At 46.0% G+C, this 20,705-nt stretch overlaps 1 protein-coding gene and 1 pseudogene across 3 annotated transcripts in view; both read right to left on the minus strand.

Moving 5' to 3' along the window:
• Nucleotides 1-797: 797 nt before the first annotated feature.
• On the minus strand, nucleotides 798-18,731 carry LOC134341530 (probable G-protein coupled receptor 139; annotated as a pseudogene).
• LOC134341622 (carcinoembryonic antigen-related cell adhesion molecule 1-like) overlaps nucleotides 17,432-20,705 on the minus strand; it is a 29,115-nt gene continuing 25,841 nt past the window's right edge. For 2 of the 3 annotated variants that reach the window (XM_063039522.1, XM_063039521.1), the window contains exon 5: nucleotides 18,155-20,381. In XM_063039522.1, the coding sequence (XP_062895592.1) occupies nucleotides 20,378-20,381 (4 nt within the window). In that variant the 3' untranslated portion in view covers nucleotides 18,155-20,377. Of the gene's footprint in view, nucleotides 17,732-18,154; nucleotides 20,382-20,705 lie in introns of those variants that run through there. The other variant, XR_010016798.1, reaches the window with a different exon arrangement.

The raw sequence follows: 20,705 nt of genomic DNA on the forward strand, positions 1-20,705 counted from the left end.
TATGTCGTGTTGGAAAACATTTTTTCTGGGTCGTGTAGATTTTGTCATTAAGAAAAAGTTGCACATACGCTATTTGAGTGTGAAACATATCGGGGAAAAATAAATACAATTCACGATCCAATACAATTTTTAAGGTTAATAGTTTTAATTTTTAAAAAGAACTTCTGAGGTTATGGGAGTGATTTAATTCACAGCATTTTGTTCCATTGATCTATAATCTAGGGCTTTTGGGTTAATTTACCATTTATCAGAAAAGAAAATAAGCAGTGAATGGGTTTATTTACAATTTCCCAGTACCGTATGACAGTCCGGTTGGTGCCGGAATGCGCCCTTATGCAGGAGTGTCTACCGCCGTTTATACAAATCCCGCCCTGTTTTGTTTTTTTGTTTTATATATATATATATATATATATATATATATATATATATACGTTAAACAGTAATTCAAGGGGAAGACCGAGCCTAGTATAGTTGATATTCGATTAGCCAAGCAGTACCTGAATAGCGCGACAAGGTCGGACTGAGGTTGGTGGGTGTGAATGGAAGAGATTGACATGTTCACAGACCAATGGATGGTCGGCATTCTGGAGTAGTTCTTTGACTGTTTGGGCCGCAGGGGTAGAGGGTCGTGAGGACGATGATTTGCCGCCAACACCTAACCACCCCCCCCCCCCACCCACACACACTACCCTAATGTCATCGGTCCATGAGACAAACCGCCCGGGATTTATAACTGACGGTGGAATTGATGTGCTGGAGCCCGGGATGGTGAAACTTCGGTCGCCTGTGGCTTGTGCTCAGGACGTGACTTTATTAATGAACTGAAGCATCGAGGTGACCGGATATTTCACGGCACTGATCACCTGCTCCCGGAATTTCGACTGTGTGACCGCGTAAATAAAGGTGTTCGTACAGCAGCTGATATCCCTCAGGAAATTCCCGACGGAGGGAAAGATCAATTCAGAATAATTGGAATCGAATCCTTTTCCTGAAACCAGATAGCATATGACATGTACAGTGTACGTCATCCACAGGAGGATGAAGCTGCCGGAGAGGGTGAAGAGTAAAACCACAGACCTCCTCCTGCTCTCCATCTCCGGGTCACTGCGGTTCTCCCCCTTGCTCTGGCCCCTCAGCCCCTTACGGACCCGACTGGCCCGTAAAATGTGTCTGACTGTCAGAGCGTTGAGCAGGAGGATCCCAGCATAAGGTAGTAATGGAGTTATAAATGTATCAAGCCAGTCATATCCTACCCACCCGGGGTCAGTGAAGTAATTGTCCAAGGTAATACAGAACCACTCTGTATTATGGATGATCACCCAGTGTTTCCACGTGAAATACCGCGGAACGTTTTTCAGACAGCACAGTACACCGGTTGTTGTTAGAACCGAAACCGCAGTTTTCCCGGTGCAATATTTTGTTCTCAGCTTCGTGCAGCAAATAATGACAAACCGATCAAAGGTGAAAGTGACCGTGAACCAGACAGAGCAGTCACTGGCTGTGTACATCAGTACATCGACAACCCGGCACACAGGGTTTATATTCACAAAACTCCACGTGAAGTTATGCCCAATGATTTGGATCAAAATGACCTCGGTCACAATGGTCAGTAGATCCGCCGTTGCCATGGCTACCAGGTAGTGAGTGATACAGGTAGAAAGGCCGCACTTTCTCCGGGACAGGATTACAATTGTCACAAAATTCACTGGAGAGAGAGTGAATGTGAGAGTGAGAGCGGAAGAGTGAGAGAAGGAAGAACACATTACCCAGAGCACATTCTCCGGGACGTAACACCGGATCGAGATTCAGCTGAAGATCAGGGGCTAGAATCTTTAAAAGGTGGAAATCAGACACGGGTTACAGTGTCGCTGACCTGCCTTTTTCAATATGAAGATAAGACGACCTGAGGAATCGTCGGTGAGAAAAACGAGCAGCATGAACAACAATGATCTGTGGTCATCCCGATTCCAGTCGGTGATGGGGCCGGTTTCACTGATTTAACCGTAGCTGACCAGGCCTCTGGAAACTCTGCATCTGGTGGGGAGGATAAAGGATACAGAGGGGACCAACACAGACAAATTACCGGAGGGGCTGGCAAGTCAGGCTGCATCCACGGAATCGGACTAACTCTCGTTTCTAGCCAAGACCGTCTTCAGGCCGAAGCCGTGCTCCAGTTTACGACGTGTCTCAGAGCGAAAGTAGCGACAAGGTAGTAACCAGGGACTGAGTGGCTCCGTCAATGGATTAATTCTGGACACGGGTTCAGGTATCAGACCCAATTATTGCCCAACAGGCAGTAGAATCAGACTGTAAAGTCCCCACAGGGAGACGTGAAGCACGGGACGAGGGTTCAGAAACAGTGTCTTAAGCGGCCAGTGAGTGAGTGGGCCAGTGAAGGCGTAGAGCATTGAGGGTTTGACTGGAGAGACTTCGACGACTAGAGGCGGAGGACGAGCTTGTTCCAATTTAATTTTTACGATGCCTCCTGAGAAGGTGATGTGTCTCTCATGTGAGATGTGGCAGTCTTGGGGAGCACCCTTCTCCCGCAGAGTCACCTCTGCCAGAAGTGCATGCGGGTGGGTGATCTGGAAGACCGTGTAAGGAATCTGGAGCAGCAGCTGGATGTCCTTCGACTCATACGGGAGAATGAGGCAGTCATAGATGAGAGCTACTGGGAGGTTGTCATACCTAGGCTGCCGGAAGCAGATCGTTGCGTGACAGTCGCGCGGGGGGGCGGGGGTGGGCACGAAGGTGAGCAGACAGGTAGTGCAGAGCGCCCCTGTAGCCATCCCCCTGAATAATAAGTTTACCGTCCTGCATGGGGGACGACCGACCAGGTGTGAGCCACGGTGGCACTGAGTCTGACCCTGTGATGCAGAAGGGTGAGAGGGAGAAGAGGAGAGCTTTTGTCATTGCAGACAATACAGTCAGGGGATCAAACAGGAGTTTTTGTAGAAGTGAGAAGTACACCCGCATAGTTTATTGCCTCCCGGGTGCATGGGTCCGGGATGCCTCTCACTGGGTACATGACACCCTGGTACGAGAGGGAAATCAACCAGAAGTCGTGATACATGTTGGCACCAAAGACATAGGCAGGAAGAAGGATTAGGTCCTGAAGTGTGAGTTTTGGGAACTAGGCAGAAGGCTGAAGAACAGGACCTCAAGGGTGAAGTTTTCAGGAATGCTGCCAGTGCTACGTGATAGTGATGATAAGAATTGATGGAGATGGCAGTTGAATGCGTGGCTGAGGAGTTGGTGCAGGGAAGAGAGTTTTAGATTTTGGATCATTGGGATCTCTGCTGGGGAAGGTGTGACCTGTACAGATTGGATAGGTTGCACCTGACCTCGAGGGGGAGTAATATACTTGCAGGTCGGTTTGCTGGCATGCTTCGGGAGGGTTTAAACTAATTTGCAAGGTGGATGGGTTCCGGAGAGAAAGATCAGTAACAGAAGTGCATCGCGTAAAGCCAGATCTAACATATAGAGTGTCACAGTATGTTGACAGACCGACTAGGGGGAATGCCATACTAGAACTAGTATTAGGTTTCTCAGTGGGTGAGAATCTGGGGGACAGTGACTACCTCTCCCTGGTCTTTAGCATTATCATGAAAAAGAATGAAATCAGAGAGAACAGGAAAATGTTTAATCAGGGAAGGGAAAATTATGCGGCTATAAGGCTAGAACTTGCGGGTGTGAATTGGGATGATGTTTTTGCAGTGAAATGTACTATGGACATGTGGTCGATGTTTAAGGATCTCTTGCAGGATGTTAGGGATACATTTGTCCCGGTGAGGAAGATAAAGAATGGTAGGGTGGAGGAACCATGGGTGACAAGTGAGGTGGAAAATCTAGTCAGGTGGAAGATGGCAGCATACATGAGGTTTAGGAAGCACGAATAAGAGGTCTATTGAGGAATACAGGGTGAGAAAGGAGCTTAAGAAGGGGCTGAGTAGAGCAAGAAGGGAGCATGAGAAGGCCTTGACGAGTAGGGTAAAGGAAACCCACAAGGCATTCTTCAATGATGTGAAGAACAAAATGATGACAGGAGTGAAGTTAGGACCGATTAGGCATAAAGGTGGGAAGTGCATGTTATCTATATGGATTTTGGTTAGCCATTCGACAAGGTTCCACACGGTAGGCTTATTCAGAAAGTTAGAAGGCATAGGATCCAGGGAAGTTTGGCCAGGTGGATTCAGAATTGGCTTGCCGGGAGAAGGCAGAGGATCTTGGTGGAGGGGGTACATTCGGATTGGAGGGTTGTGACTCGTGGTGTCACACAAGGATCGGTTCTGGGACCTCTACTTTTTGTGATTTTTATTAACGACCTGGATGTGGCGGTAGAAGGGTGGAATGGCAAATTTGCAGACGACACAAAGGTTGCTAGTTCTATGGATATTGTAGAGGATTGTCGCAGATTGCAGAGAGACATTGATAGGATTCAGAAGTGGGCTGAGAAGCGGCATATGGAGTTCAACCCCGAGAAGTATGAGGTGGTACACTTTGGAAGGACAAACTCGAAGGCAGAGTACAAAGTAAATGGCAGGATACTTGGTAGTGTGGAGGAGAAGAGGGATCTGGTGGTACATGTCCACAGTTCCCTGAAAGTTGCCTCACAGGTAGACAGGGTAGTTAAGAAAGCTTATGGGGTGTTAGCTTTCATAAGTCGAGGGACAGAGTTTAAGAGTCGTGAGGTAATGATGCAGCTCTATAAAACCCTGGTTAGACCACTCTTGGAGCACTGTATCCAGTTCTGGTCGCCTCACTATAGGAAGGATTTGGAAGCATTGGAAAGGGTACAAAGGAGATTCACCAGGATGCTGCCTGGTCTGGAGAGTATGCATTATGATCAGAGATTAAGGGAGCTAGGGCTTTACTCTTTGGAGAGAAGGAGGATGAGAAGAGACATGATAGAGGTGCACAAGATAATAAGAGGAATAGATGGAGTGGATAGCCAGCGCCTCTTCACCAGGGCACCACTGCTCAATACAAGAGGACATGGCTTTATGGTAAGGGGTGGGAAGTTCAAGGGGGATACTGGAGGAAGGTTTTTTTTCACTCAGTGAGTTGTTTGTGCGTGGAATGCACTGCCTGAGTCAGTGGTGGAGGTAGGTACACTAGTGAAATTGAAGAGACTACTGGACAGGTATGTGGAGGAATTTAAGTTGGGGGTTGTATGGGAGGCAGGGTTTGAGGGTCGACACAATATTGTGGGCCGAAGGGCCTGTACTGTGCTGTACTATTTTATGTTCTCTGTCAAAAATGTAAAATTTTCGCAGTCACCCTTGCCATAGAGCTCCATGTCCCCATCACTGTGACAGATTTGGAGAGAGTCCCATCAAAAGCCGCGCTGTCTCACCTTCCGGGAGAGCAGCACTTGGACAACTCTGAATATGGTGTCACTAAAAGCGAGAACATCGTCCGAGTCCATTCCATGTCTCAATAAGCAAAGGAGAGACAGAGATTCAGTTTGGTCTGTTATTAAATATGAAAAATCAGGAACTTGAATAGACAGGATCGGTATCACTGATGGATATTTGTACAACGATCAGAAAATTGGCAGAGTGTAAAATGGTCATAAACAGATTGACAGCGGTTAGCACACAAAAATACCAAACTTGAATTGCTCTGCTCACTCACCAGGAACTCCAATGACGGCGATGATCACGTACAATATTTTCTCCACACTCAGGTACCTGTCCAACATTGTAGACATTTTCTCTGTACAGTGATTTGTGCCCCTGCGCTGCAGACGATCTCTCGGAATGGAATGTTGAGGCCGCACATGCCTGAGGCTTTAAATACCCTTCAGCGACTCCAGAGGGAGAGATTTCAACAGATTTTAAAATAGAGTGTTTGAGATTATTTACGCACTGATTACATCAATCAATCCCCAGAGTGACAGATTCTAAGTAATTGCGTGAATTAATTTTAGAACATTCGTGAGGCTTAATTTGTCCAAATAAAGGTGACTGAACCTTTGAGGTGACCTACCGATTAAATCTGCTTCCAATGTAAATATGCACTTCAAAAGAAACAATTCCCAGACACAGAATATTGGAGTAAATTAGGCCATTTACGGAGAGCTGCCGGGGCGGATTAGAAAGTGTTGTGTTTTGTGTGTGTGTGTGTGTGTGTGTGTGTGTGTGTGTGTGAGAGAGAGAGAGAGTGTTTGCGTGAGGGCCCGTGTGCTTTATTTTATGTGTCTCTGTGACTGGACTGTGTCTCTGTGTCAGAGACATACTAGCAGACAGCTGTCGTTTTATTTTTATCTGCAGAACCAGACTTACGCAAACGCATTGCTCAAGGACTCTCTGCATTTGCCCTATCTGCATAACACTCGTCACTCTGTATAACTCAATGAAATGTCCAATCGTGTTTCGAAACTCAAGTCCCAACAAACGTACTGTAAATATTCTTTTCACACATTCAAATTAGTTTCCCTACTATTGCAATTTTCCATTTTTCACGAGGAAGAAAGATTGTCTAACACACAAATATTAAGCAAAAGTTTTAAAATTAGCTCAAGGGTGTTGTCATTCTTATGTCTAATCATACGCTAACATATATTATCCTTTCCTGGAGACTTTCGCCCTGCATTAAAGGTGTGTATGGCCTCCGTCGGTCGTGGTCGACCATCGGTACTGCGCCACTTGTAGTCACTGGACAGTGGCCTCTCCAGGGCGCAAGCCAGAGCAGAGTTGATATGGAGATCCGTCCGTCGCCCATGCAGTGGGATCCGCCTCTCCAGGCTGATGACAGGTCCAAAGGAACGACGAAAGTCGGTACAGTTTGGTGCTAGTAGCGTCGCAGGAGTTGCGGTGCCGGTGCTGGGTACAGCAGCCAGCCGCCTTCGGGACTCCGACTCCGGATTTTTCCTCGGGGTTTACTCCCAAAGCCTTTCCCGTGAGCGGGTATAACCGCAAGGCAGCGGAGGTTTGAAATCGGAGATTTCCCTCTCCTAGCTGAGCTACCATCCGTGGGTAACGAGCCCCATCTGCCCGGAGCAACTGGTTTCAAGGCGCCAGTGTCCCGCCTTTGCCCCTTCTTCTGTCAGTGAGATCAGCTCTGCCGGGCATAAGAACTATGCCCCACGTGAAGGCCAGTATTTGGACTTGGTTTTCAGAGGCTGTTTGAGATGCAGGTCATGAAGAACACTTGTTTAGCAGTGGGAGCTCATCCCCGCTACCACCCTTGACTACCGGCTATGACTACTTTGGAGCCATTAATGATAGCCCTCTTAAATTCACACATAGATAATTCAACATTACTGATACTATCATTGCTACACCCGACTTCCAACACATCAGTGTCCTCACTGAGAACCTTATCCCTACATTTTAACGCCTTCACTTAAATGATCCTGTTTATGAATCGCGTCAAATGACCCGGGTAGCACCTCACCCTTCACTGTTTGAGTAACAATCATTTTACCTTCATCAATCAATACTGAAATATCAGGATCATTACGAATCCTACCCTACATTTCCTTTAATCACTCCCCAAACATCTCTAAGCTTAATATCCCTTCCAGAATAAAATCAATATGCCCTCCAGTAAACGCTTTTCTCAATCCTCAACACTCACCTCACCACTGCCTGTAGCCTTTTTATTTTTGATAAGGTCACTCGGAGGTAGACACTTCTTAACTTGCCTAAACTCTTTATTTCTCTCCCTAACTGATTCTGTTCACTCTACAGTCCACCATAGTGCAGCCTTTCTCCCATGAATGCACTTTTAACTGGAATCACCTTCAATACAGTCGGATGAATAATGTGACATTATTTCATTGCAAAAATCGACATCAGACTCAGTATTCAGCCCTGACCGACGTTCATCACATACAACATTAAACTCCTCCCGATTTGCTTCAACAAAAATAAAACATGTCCTCAAAGTGGCCTGTTGTCCGAGATATAAATCTAAACAACAGCTTATAAAGACAGGAAAATGTCACTCCACAATGTCTCATCACTCATAACGTCCAGCATACTCACGAGAACCGATGTGTTCAAAACTAAAGCTAAATCTCTAGCTGTATCAGAATTACTATGAATATTGAATTTCGTGCTGAGAACAAGGATTCCTGAATACATGTAACATCGGGATGATTTCACAAGTCAGATATGCTCTTTTTTAGAGTATGGACATTGGAAATCAGGATTCTCCGATATTAATCCCATAATGTCGACTGGGATACAGACACCGCACGCATTAGAGCTTCGTTTAGTTGCCCACATAACATCAGTTATACCGAGATACTTTTCTGTAGGTTTCGAAAGACTTTCAATTTCCGCAGTCTGATGTGACGACTGAGCAGCACAGTTCATCACATCCTTTGTAAACATCACAAACTTCATTTTATCCTGCTGTAAAGTATCGTTAGTAAGAGAACTGTTATGCCGACTTATATCCATTGATTTTACAGTCTCCTATCTGACTGGGAACACTGTATCAACGTTTGGTTTAACTGTCTACAGAATCACTCTCCCTGAGTGACGTTCATATGAACTAATCATCGTATTTTTGACGACAGACATCTCAGGTAGTGACAACAGGGTACAAAAGTGGATCTCAGCTCCGATAGACCCGGGTGAAAATCTGCCCCAATCTTAGCCCATCCACTTCTGCTCCCTCGCCATTGTGGAGTACAGCGATTTTCTGCAGTCGGTGGTCGCCAGCCCGCGGTTAATCTGTTCCGGCGATGTTTGTGGTGGCTAAAGAACAGTTTTGAGGCGCGAACGAAGAGCAAAGACATTATGACTACAACTTCCAGAAGGCTACGCGCCTCCCCACCACACAACCCCAGTTCAACAGCGGCTGCTGATTGAGCGCGATGCTTGACGGAAGTTGTAGTTCCAATGCAAAATGTGTGACCATCTTGTGCCGTGCTGTACAGGAGTTGCAGTGCATTTAGAATCGTGTAGTCAAGTTCCTGAAAAATGAACAACCTGTGTCATTTGTAGTATTTTGCTTAATCACGTGGTCATCTTTTAAATATTTAATTATCAGGGAAAGTACCGGTTGCCCACTCTATCTGTGTCTCTCATATCCCCACAAATTCTATCAGGCGCCCCGAGGCCTCTGTCACTCTAAAGAAAATCCAAAGGCTGTCCAATTTCTCGTTATCCAGGCAGCATCCTTGTAAACCTTATCTACTCACCGTCCAAAACCTCCACATCCTCTTAAATGCAACACTTCATGTCAGGTCAAACTAGAGATTTATAAAAGTGCAGCATAGCTACCTGGCACTCGAACTCAGTTCCTCGACTACTAGTGACCGCACCCTATCATCTTGTGCAGCTACTTTCAGTAAGTTATGAACTCATATCTGAGGTTCCATCTGTAGATCAACGCTGTGCAACACACAGACCAATCTCGCAAGACGTCACGATACTGGTTAATATCTTCCGGAGACTTCCAGCACAAAATACATCTTGTATATGATGAACTGAATGCAGTATTTCAAGTGACTATTCAGGACAGGCAGCATGTATTGAAAGGAAGACAGTGGACGGTTTGGAGTGGACGTTTTAGACGAGACTCTTCCATTTCAGCATTGGCAATGGCCCTTCGGTCCACCCCTTTCCTGTCGACCAGGTGCCCGACAAAATAGTGCCACTCGCCTGCGATTCTCCCGCCTCCTCTCGGGCAAGAATTTGCTTGAATCTACATCTCTGTCACGTGGGCACAGAGCGGAAGATCCTTTGCCCTACTGTAAGTGCTTATGACGAACCATTTCCTCTCCTGAACGTATCCACTAATGAGATAGTGTTTGGTCTCTTAAAGAGCAGTAAGGCGGCTCATTCCCAGCAGCCTGGCGGGACACATCGCAGATTATTGAGAGAGGCAAGAGAAGAGAGAACTGACGACTTGACCAATATATTTGTGTTATCTCCAGCCACGCACAAGATCACAGAAAAGTGACGATAAATGATATTCTATTATTTAGGAAAGGTCATGGATAATCCTGGCAAATATAGACTCACGTCAGAGGTAGGAAAATTACTGCAGACGATTCTTTGGGATAGGATGTTGATGTATTGATCACCACACATATAAACAGAACGCCTGGCTCTTCCAAACTGTGGCGACCTGTTTTCCGTCCTAGCCCTATTGACCCGCAGCAGGACTATAGCCTATCATACCCCTCCCATCCATGTATCTGTCCAAGTGTCTCCTGTATATTGCAATTTAACCTGCATTCACCACTTCCTCTGGCAACTCATTCAACATTCACACTGCCAACTGAATGACGAAGTTCCCTCTGATTGTCCACTTAAACATTTCACTTTTTACCCTTAAAACATGGCCTCTTGTTCTAATTTCACCCATCCTGAGGGGGAGAAGCCTCAGTTTGGGTGAGCCTAAAGGTATTGAATCTTTTTTTCTAACCGCGGTCCTCAAATCTTGAAAATTATTAATTTTCAATTCTTGATATCGTCCACGTAGGCAGGTTACCCAGGCTGCACGCATTACTCCAAAATTGTCCACACTGACGTCCTCTGAAACTTCAACATAACATTCCAATTCGTGTATGTTGTACTTTGCTTCATGGAGGCCAATGTGGTAAAAGTTATCTTTATTACCCTGTCGTGGAATTACGGAACTGTAGCCCCAGATCGCTCTTTTCTCTGCAGAGCACAATTCCCTGTCATTCCCAGTGTAAGACCTACCCTGGTCCTGCCTGGCAAAGTTCACCTCACAATTGTCTGAATGACACTCCATCTACAAAGTGTTCAACCCATTTATCCAGCTGCACCACTCATACCCCATGTTTTGATAACTACTGAGCTATCCAATCACGTTCTGAATCTTGGTGTCATCTGTGAACCCAGTTTGAAATACTGCCATTGAAATGCAAATACTCATGTATCCTGTCCATTAGAATGTTTTCCAATAAGTTATCAACGAGTGATCTCAAGCTCATCTGCCTCGAATTCCCCGGCTTATCGTCAGAGACTTTCTTAAAATATGGAAGCTAACACCTCGCACCTAAGTCGTGGCTCAGACATCTTCGATACTTCTGGCAAGGCGCCTGTAATGTCTGAATTAACCTTCCGCACGGGTCGAGGGGATATCTGTTTGAAACCGGATATTTATTGACCCAAATTTACAGTCTTGGACCATAAGATATAGAAGCAGAATTTGGACATTTGCCCCGTCAACTCTCCTCCGACAGTTCATCATGGCTGATACATTTACCCTCTCTCCCTCATCTCCAACCTTCTCTCTGTATCGCTTCACGCCCTGACTAATCAATAATCTTTCAACCATTGCCTTAAATATGAATAATGACCTGGCCTCCACTGCTGCTTGTGAGGCCTTTCCATTGCTTTAGAAAGTCTCAAAATCACCTTCTTGCTTATTTTTTAATGTTCTTGTCTCCTTGAAATGAATGCTAACATCGAATTTGTCTTGCTCACCAGACATGAACAGCAACCTTTCAGGAATTCTGCACAAGGACTCACAAGTCCCTTTACGCATCAATGTTTGTATTGATCTACATTTAGAAACTACTCAACGAAGTGCATGTCCAGGGAGGGTGAGCAGCCAGAAGTCTTGGGACATGCTGGAGCCAACAACATAGATACAAAGGGGCAGGAGAACCTGAAAAATGGATACGACTAGTTAGGAAAGAGCTAAGGACCATGACCTCAAGGATAGTAATATAGGAATTGCTCCCTATACCTCGCGACAGTGAAGATAGGAATAGAATGAGTGGCCAGACAAATGCGCAGCTAATGAAGTGAAGCGGAGGAAAAGATTTTGATTTCTGGATCATTGGGACCTCTTCTGGGGCAGGTGTGACCTGAACAAAAAAGAACGAGTAACACAAGAATCCCAGTGGGACCAATATTCTTGTGGTGAGGATTACTAGAATTGCGGGGAGTGGTTGAAACTAATACGGCAGGGGGATGTGAACCAGTATGACAAAGTTAAGGATGACTCTGTAGGATTACAAGTAGATGATGGATGTAACATGAATGCAAGCAAGGACATGCCAACAATTTGGTACAAGTGCAGGCAGGTCAAAGAGTTAAATTGTACACCAAAGGCAGAATTCAAAAGGGCGTGGAATACAGGAGTGAAGGTGCGTTATATTTAGGATAAGGTGGACGAAATCATGGCCCAATTAGAGACTGGTTGATATGACGTTGTGGGCATCACTGAGTCATGGCTGAATGAAGGCTATAGTTGGGGCTCAAGATCAAGGGATATGCTTTGTACAGCAAGCAGAGACCGGACGACTTTAGCAGTGGCATTTCTCTGGTGGTAAGAGATTGAATTACATTTTTCGAAGTGGGTGACATTGGGAAGAACATTTAATATCTGTGTGGATGGAGTTAAGGAACTGCAAGAGTGAAAAAAAAAACAACAACATTATGGGAATCATATATAGGTCTCCAGATAATAGCCAAGATGTGAGGTCGAGATTGCAAAGGGAGCTGAAAATGTCATGAAATGAGGGTAATGTCAGAAATGTAAAGGAAGCTTCGACATGGAAGGGGATTGTTGAAATCAGGTTGGTGTCGAATCGCAAGACATCGAATTTATTGAATGCCTACGAAATTCTTTTTTAGGGCAGCGTGAGCGTACTCGAGGAGAGGTTATCTTTTGTTACGTGTTGCGTAATAACCAAGATCTTATCAGGGAGCTGAATGAGACGGCACACTTAGCAGGCAGGAATCATAATATGACTGAAATGATACTGCAATTTGAGAACATGGAGTTTCACAGCACGTTGGGTGAAGTGACATTTTTATATGAGACGATGGAAAGGGTCTACATCTGAAGAACACTTACTATGAAGTATTAGATGTTTAATATTAAATGGTTTGTTGAGAGTGAATGCATTGACAATCGAATACAGATTGTACCCAAGGGCGTCGGTTCAGTTTGTGAGGAATATTTCACAGGGAGAGCATTAGGAAGCCATCGAGAAACCTCCCAATTGCAATGGGTCTTTTAACCAGGAGTCCATGATGCCCACAACTTCATATCTGCCACCTCTGAGTTTATTACAAGATCGTACAAGTCTTCTGCAATCTGCGTGCATCACCTTTAGCTTTGTATTTATCACCCTTTTCGATTTTATCCCGCTGTTGCTCTGCAACTCGACCACTCACTGCAATTTTGCCCTGTCATTTGCCCGTGTTTCCTCACAGTCTCACTACAGCCTGCCACTGCTTGTGACCCAACTGCCATATCCACTGCCTTATCACGGAGTTTCCGATTTTCCTGTCAAATCAGATTAATTCCTCCCTTTTAACAATGGGGGTAGGCAAGATGCGAAAATTGTAGGCTTGTTAGCCTGACATCAGTGGTTGGGAAGGTGTTCGATTGCATTATTAATGGGGATCTTTCGGTGTACTTGGAATCACATGATAAAACATACCACAGACAGCATGGTTTCCATAAGGGGAAGTTTAGCCTGACAAACCTGTTAGATTTTTTTGAGGAAATCAGATGTAGGATAGACGGTGGATAGTCCATAGTTGTTTTCCTGGATTTTCGGAAGGCCCTTCAGCTGGTGCTGTACATGAGGCTGTTTTACGAGATAAGATTCCCTGGCATTACCGCAGCGTTCCCGACAGCATGAACACCCACCCGGTACAGCAGCGCCTCTAATTCATTTGTCATTTCGTATCCACTTACCCTTGCTTTCCAGCAACGAGCGAACTTCCTGCATTGCGCCTTTGTCTGTGGGAAACTATCAAGAAAATTGCATTCCCGTCATTACGAGCCCGGCTTGCCAACCCGAGACCAAGTACGTTACAGGCACCATCAGCCCAGACAGAAAGCGCAAGTTCGATCACCACATCGGGCAACTAAAGACACAAGCTGTAACAGAGAATAAAATGAAATACGAGCTCAAAGAAAGCCAGAATATCAATGAAGATTCCAAAAGCTTTTCTGGATTCAGAATCGATGAGAGAGAGGCGAAAGCGGACTGTAGATTATTCTAAGTGATGCTGGAGAAATAGTAATGGGGAGAAGCAGTAGATATAGTGAATATGGATTTCAGCAAGACATTTGGCAAGGTACCCCATGCACGGCTAATTGAGATAGTACGGATCGAGGGATCCGAGGTACATTGCTTTGTGGATCCAGTCTGGCTTGCTCACCGAAGACAAAGAGTGGCTGTAAACGGGTTATATTCTACATGGAGGTCGGTCACCAGTGATATGTCTTAGGGATCTACTGTGGGACCCCTACACCTCGTGATGTTTGTAAATAGCCTGGATAAAGAAGTGGAGGGATGGTTCGTAAATTTGCTAATGAAACAAAGGTTGGGGTGTGGTGGAAAGTTTGGAGGGCTGTCAGATGTTAAATAGGAGCATTGGTAGGATGCAAAACTGAGCTGAGAAATGGCAGATGGGGTTTAACCCAGATAGGTATAACGTAGTTCATTTTGGTCGGTCAAATATAATGGCAGAGTATAGTTTAATGGTAAGACTCTTGGCAGTGTGGAGGACAAGAGGGATTTGTGGGTCCGACTCAAAACTGTTGTGAAGGCTGATTGCCATTCAGAAAACACACGGCGCATTGGCCTTCATCAACCGTGGGGTTGAGCTGAGGAGCTGAGAGGTCATGTTGCACGAACTGGTCAGACCCCACTTGGAGGACTGTGCTCAGTTCTGGTTGCCTCACTATAGAAAGGATGTGGAAGCCATAGAAAGGGTGCAGAGGAGATTTACAAGGATGTTGCCTGGATTGGGGAGCATGCCTTATGAGAATAGGTTGAGTGAACTCGGCCTTTTCTCCTTGGAGCGACGGAGGATGAGAGGTGACCTGATAGAGGTGTATAAGATGATGAGAGGCATTGATCGTGTGGATAGTCAGAGGCTTTTCCCCAGGGCTGAAATGGCTAGTACGAGAGGGCACAGGTTTAAGATGCTTGGAAGTAGGTACAGAGGAAATGTCAGGGGTAAGATCTTTACGCAGGGAGTGTCGAGTGCGTGTAATGGGCTGCCGATGACGGTGGTGATGCAGATACGATAGGGTCTTTTAAGAGACTACTGGACAGGTGCATGAAGCTCAGAGAAACAGAGGGCTGTGGGTAACCCGAGGTAATTTCTAAGATAAGGACATATTCGGCACAGCTTTGTTGGCCGAAGCACCTATACTGTGCAATAGTTTTTTTTTTTCTCTCTATGTTTCTAAGCTACATGGCGGAGGAAGTAAGTAGGATCGCCGTGTCAGATTTCAAACGTGAAGAAACCTGGATTTTGCCCCACATTCAAGGGATTCAGTGGGCACGGGTGAGGGCCGATGTCAGTAAGTAAGAAGACATTGTTGGGGATGCCGAAACTCCCCAACGGGAGTAAATCACCTGGACCAACTTGCTACTCTCCAGAGTTCTGAGGTTCTGAGGGAGGAGAGGAATAGTAGTGAGCTTTTCAGAAACACTGGAGTCATGGAGACTCCTAAGGGATTGGAAATTGGTAAATGTGATCCCTTGCCTAAGAAGCTGGGGAACTAATGAGCATTTAACCTGACCGACGTGACTGATAACATGTTTGAGTCATTATTCAGGGTAAAATTCTGTTGTCAGGAAAGAGCAGAGGACGGAACCCAATGCACTGTCACCATACAGGGGTTGGACATTGTCTACCAGAACCTACGGCAGCCGATCACAACGGTCCTTCCTATTGTAGGAGCAGCCTGAAGAGATTGGCTTCTGCCTGTCACCTCGTCGTCAGTAAGAACCGCCAACATTCACTGTAGCCCCTCTGGTTCTTTTGTCGCCCGGCTCACAGTCACAGTGATCTACGACTGTTTATCCTTCGGCCGTCTCACCAAGGTGATCTGACATCCCGTTCGGGATAGTGGAGAAGATAATGAACTCGGGACTCCGTATGCTCCAGTTACCTGTCACTGTTGCTTCTCATCTCACTCAGACCTAATTCCTGAACCTTTCTAGAGGTTTTCAGAGTCACCAGCGGGACGCCAGCCCGCCTTCCGTCTGCGCGCGTTGCAGCTTGTAGGACTCAGCGTCGATTTCAACACTTCCAACAAACCCCTTTCTTCTATTTCAGCCAGCATCGGACAGAGTCCGGTAGAGTTCCCTTGAACACAACTTCTTTCTCCCTGCATGCCCTGCTGGACGAGCTGGATATTCACAACACCGCTCAGCTACTGTCAGGTCTTTGCCACAGTCTGAACTGCCTTTCTCATCTTTCCTGCAACTCCGGTATTTCTTTAACAGTCTCCCCGTATACCTGCTCTCGTTAAGCCATCAAGCAGATCCTTCTTCTGCAGGACTGCCCTTTTATCCTATCACCCCGTCCAGTCCCACTGTCACTTACTGGCTGCAGGAACGTTTCATCAGGTGAGTTAGGAATTGGATTCGACTGAAGAACGTGAAGAAAATAAAGTATCGGAGGGCCTGTATGGAAAGAGCGATGCTTAGCGGCACGGGAAGTGTCACCAATAGGGGACAGAGAGTGGGAGATCAGACATGGATTAAATCTCCGTGAGTTATTAAACAGGGCGAAAGGATGAGCATATGAACTGGGCTGACGATTTGGCTTTGGATGGTCACGTGAGATCTCTGCAGTGCACTATGTGCGATTCAGGCTGACAACAGAAGACCAGGACGAACAGGATTTAGACATAAAGGATAAGCGAGAGTTTAGAATGCATCAATTGGAAATTATGCTGGAGATGTTGGAATGAGGACCACCGAATTGGCGAATGAGTGCATGCATCTTCACTGTGAAGGACAACTTGACAAAAACTCAAGCCGAGTGTGCCTGTCAGACTACCAAGTCATCTCCATTTTGGAAAACGGCTAGGAGAGAAGGTCCTCCGTCCCATTTTATACTGATGGCACCAGAGAACGAACTTTACCCCTAGGTGTGTCATCTACCACATGCAAAGGGTCACAAAGAAGATGTAATGATTGAAGGGAATATTCTGCTTCATGAGCGTTTGAAGTCATTTGCCTGGCTTAGGATATCCCTACGAAGCTTCCCGGCGAACATATCCACACTCTGGAAACGAGCTATAAATACCTGAAAGATGCAATTACCGTCGAAATGGGAACAGGGCATTTCCGATACACCATTCCTCCTCTCCTGACCCTGCTCTGCCATTCCATCACGTGTCAGCTCATATTTGAGATCCCCTTCCGGTTCCGATCACTCGAACCCCACCCTCGAGATCAGCGACACATTCCCCTGCAGTCCCTACACCTCCTCCCTCATCAGCATCCCTGGACTTAGACAACACTGCCATCCAAAATGGGCGTTGAACAATATATGCTCATAAACCACTAAACCACTCATTCACCCAGGTTCCGTGCATTCACTCCTCCTGGTGTGGCATCAGATTCAGATTCAGATCAATCGACTTATCATCCGCTGACTCCCTTTTGCCAATCCTGAACCATGTTTCCGCAAAGAATTCCAATCTACTTGTCAGGCATGATTTCCCCTGAGAGGACGCAATCTGAGTTCACCCTATTTCATTGTGTGCCATTCAGTACTCCCAAAACTGGTCCTTGATAGCTGATACCAAAAGCGTACTGATGTGCAGAATTTCCCAACCTCATGGAAAACATTACTCCGTGCTGATAGATCTCCGGACCTCAACATCCCACAGCTGGGCCGCTGCCAGTTCTTCCTCCCGCACTCGAACTCGTAACCAGCTTCGATAGCTGAGACGCTGATAAAGAAGTAATCATCAACGCGTACAGCAGGGCTGGATATTCTCACTTCTCACCCACCTGTCGGGTCGAAGATAACAAAAAAAAAATCAACAAACAGAAAACATGCAGCCAGTCTGAAGGACTATTTCATTGAGCTTTTACAGGCAACTTGAATGGTCCCCGTTATAACAAGATGGACTCTTGACCTCACACTGTATCTCGATGTGACGTTGTACCATATGACTACCTGCACCCCACTTTCTCTGTGACCATAATGCTTTGTTGCACTGTGTTAATGCTCTGCCTCGACTAATAAATACAAGCATTCCATTTGACTTCTTCGCCGCCCTAACAGTCGGTATATCCACATTCAGGGAGCGATGAACTTGGACTCCAAGATGCATCTGCTCCTCAACACTCTTAAGGGTCTTGCATTTAACAGTGTACCCACTCTTTACACTTGACCTACCAGGATGCCAAGATGATTGTCACAACTCAAATCTCACTGAGTTTTTTTCTAACCCTGTTGAATTTATTGTCAGGTGCACAAGTACAGCTGCAGAGAAACACAAAGTTGAAGCAGCATCACAGGCAAGTACATTCAGTTAAGACAAAGAACATAAATTATGCATTTCTCCGTCATTATCAATATAGAATTATATATTTGGTGTTAGTAATAGACTTGGGAACGTTGAATTTGGCCCCTCGGCCAAATTGTTGAGACAATTTGGGAACAAGAGGGCTCCAAGCCCCGGTTCCTACAACACACACCGTGACATCCTGCAGGCCCCAAAAGGGTCTGACTATTCCTTCTCTTTAAACACACGGACAACAGGTACGGGAGCAGTCAATTCGGCCACTTCAGCGCGTTCTGTCATTCAATATGACCTCGGGTTGTTCCATCGACCCGCAAAGCCACTCCGATACACACTTTCCACAGACCATTAGCCCCATTTGCAATCAAAATTCCGCTGGTGTTTGCCTACCAATGTGGTGAATCCCTCTGCTCGCCATTACCGTGGGATCGGACGTTTCGACAGATGAGGTCCCCGCTGTCCACCTCACCGTCCCGCACCATTTTATTCTTTCAATAAAATCCTCCCTCCCCGCCTCCTTCTGTCGGGAACTCTCCCCGGGTAGGCGGCACCCAGCCAATGGGCCGAGCGGCCTCCTTCTACTTCCCAGTGATACATCAGATTCGGCCACAGGAGACGGCTTCACGAACGTCTCTCATCCCTTCTCCTCCCTGAACATCCCTCGGAAGGAAATAGAAATAAATCGGAAATCAGTGCATTTACTTTGAGATTTGTTCCGCTTTGACCGGGGGTATGGGGGAGGCGCTGCTGATGGGATCACCGGGTGTAACGCCCGCCCGGCTGGCGCCTCTGCTATTGGGAGTAACCAGTGATTGACATATCTTCGCATCAATGAGAATAGCCCAGCCCGTAAACACTCTGTTGACAGTCGGGAGTGGCGGCGGGGGGGCTGGGGGGGAGGGGTCAGGGAGGGGGCGCGTGATAGTTGTTCAGCCGTTAAAAAGGACCAAGCTCGAGCTGAGTAGCGTTCTGTGACGTAATGCACGTGTCGGCTGATGGGAACCCATGTGTGATGACAGGCGCGTGGGGGCGCCAGTGTGATGTCACTTGTGGGACAGCACTCATATTTAAAAGCACCTTAATGGATATTTCTTACGATTTCCGTGGGAAAACGAAATTAATGACGGGTTTCATCACTGAATCCAATGTTTTCTGATGCAAAGTTCCCTGCAATATGCCAATCTGTACCTTGTTGTTGGTGGAGAAAAAACGTTTGGTGTTTGTCTCGACGAGAATTGCCAGCGGGTTCCACACACTGTGTATTCAATAGATCTAATTGATTCAATGGGCGTATATAGTGTTAGATAAATGTATAAAATATACGTCCTGAAATTATTTTTCTTCGCAGACATCCACGTAAACAGAAAAGTGTCCAAAGGAATGGATGTCATTCAAAACGTTGGTACACCAAAGACCCCCAGATACGAACCACCCGCAACGCACAAGCAGCAGCAAAGCAACGACACACCCTCACCCTCACGGGCAAAAAGATGCATCAGCACCATCCAGCGAGCATGCAAGCGTGCAGCAAGCATCAATAAAGATACGGACTTGCAGTACCCCAAAGACTACTCATTCATCGACAATTCTGCACATCACAGGCTCTCGCTCTCTCTAATAAGGGAGAGGAGTGTTTCACAGCGAGAGCTGAGACATATTAGTCATCAGAAAGGTTGTTGCCCATGTAGTCTTTGTTTCTTGGTAAACTAACACTGAAATTATGGACCATAGCTGTCCCTTCCCTTTAAAGTCAGTGAATCATTCAGATAGCTGATGGCTGAGAGAGGACATTAACCTTTGGCCAGAGTGTAGTTGATATTGAGTTCGGTGTTGTCACAGGGAAGGGGACCGGCGGCCGAACCCTCCCCATTGTCGAAAAGGTCCTTGCAGATGAGACAACAATTGACCGCCAATACCTTTGGGGTGGTCTATTATATCCAGTGCTCTCAATGAGCCCTCCTCTACATTGGTGACGCCAGTTCCTCCGCATTTGTGTTGGCAGGGTTTTTGGAGGGTTGGGGAGAGGCGTTATAGCAGTTGATGATCGGGATGTCATTCATTTTCGTAGAGGGAGGGAAGTGTGATTTTTTTTTTCTGAAAGATTTTCAATGCATCCTTTGTTTCGTGGTTATCTGGAGAAGAAAAATTATCAGAGTTGTAGATGATACATATTTTATAGTAAATAAACTTTTGAATCATCCTCGATAAGCTGGATTTCTAGGTGTCCAAACATTTTAATTTCGATTCTCATTACCATTCCGACTCTCAACCCATTGCTTTCCCTTGGGCCAACATGAGGCCACTCTCAGGGTCCAGGATCAGCACCTTATATTCCGTCTGAGTACCTTCAACTTGAGGGCATGAATATTGATTTCTCCTTCCTGTGAATAAATTTACCTCTCACGCCAACTTCCTCCCTTCCACTATGACCTTTCAATTCCATTGACCTCTTTATC

This window comes from Mobula hypostoma, unplaced genomic scaffold (genome assembly GCF_963921235.1).
Source record: "Mobula hypostoma unplaced genomic scaffold, sMobHyp1.1 scaffold_36, whole genome shotgun sequence".
Taxonomy (NCBI): Eukaryota; Metazoa; Chordata; class Chondrichthyes; order Myliobatiformes; family Myliobatidae; genus Mobula; species Mobula hypostoma.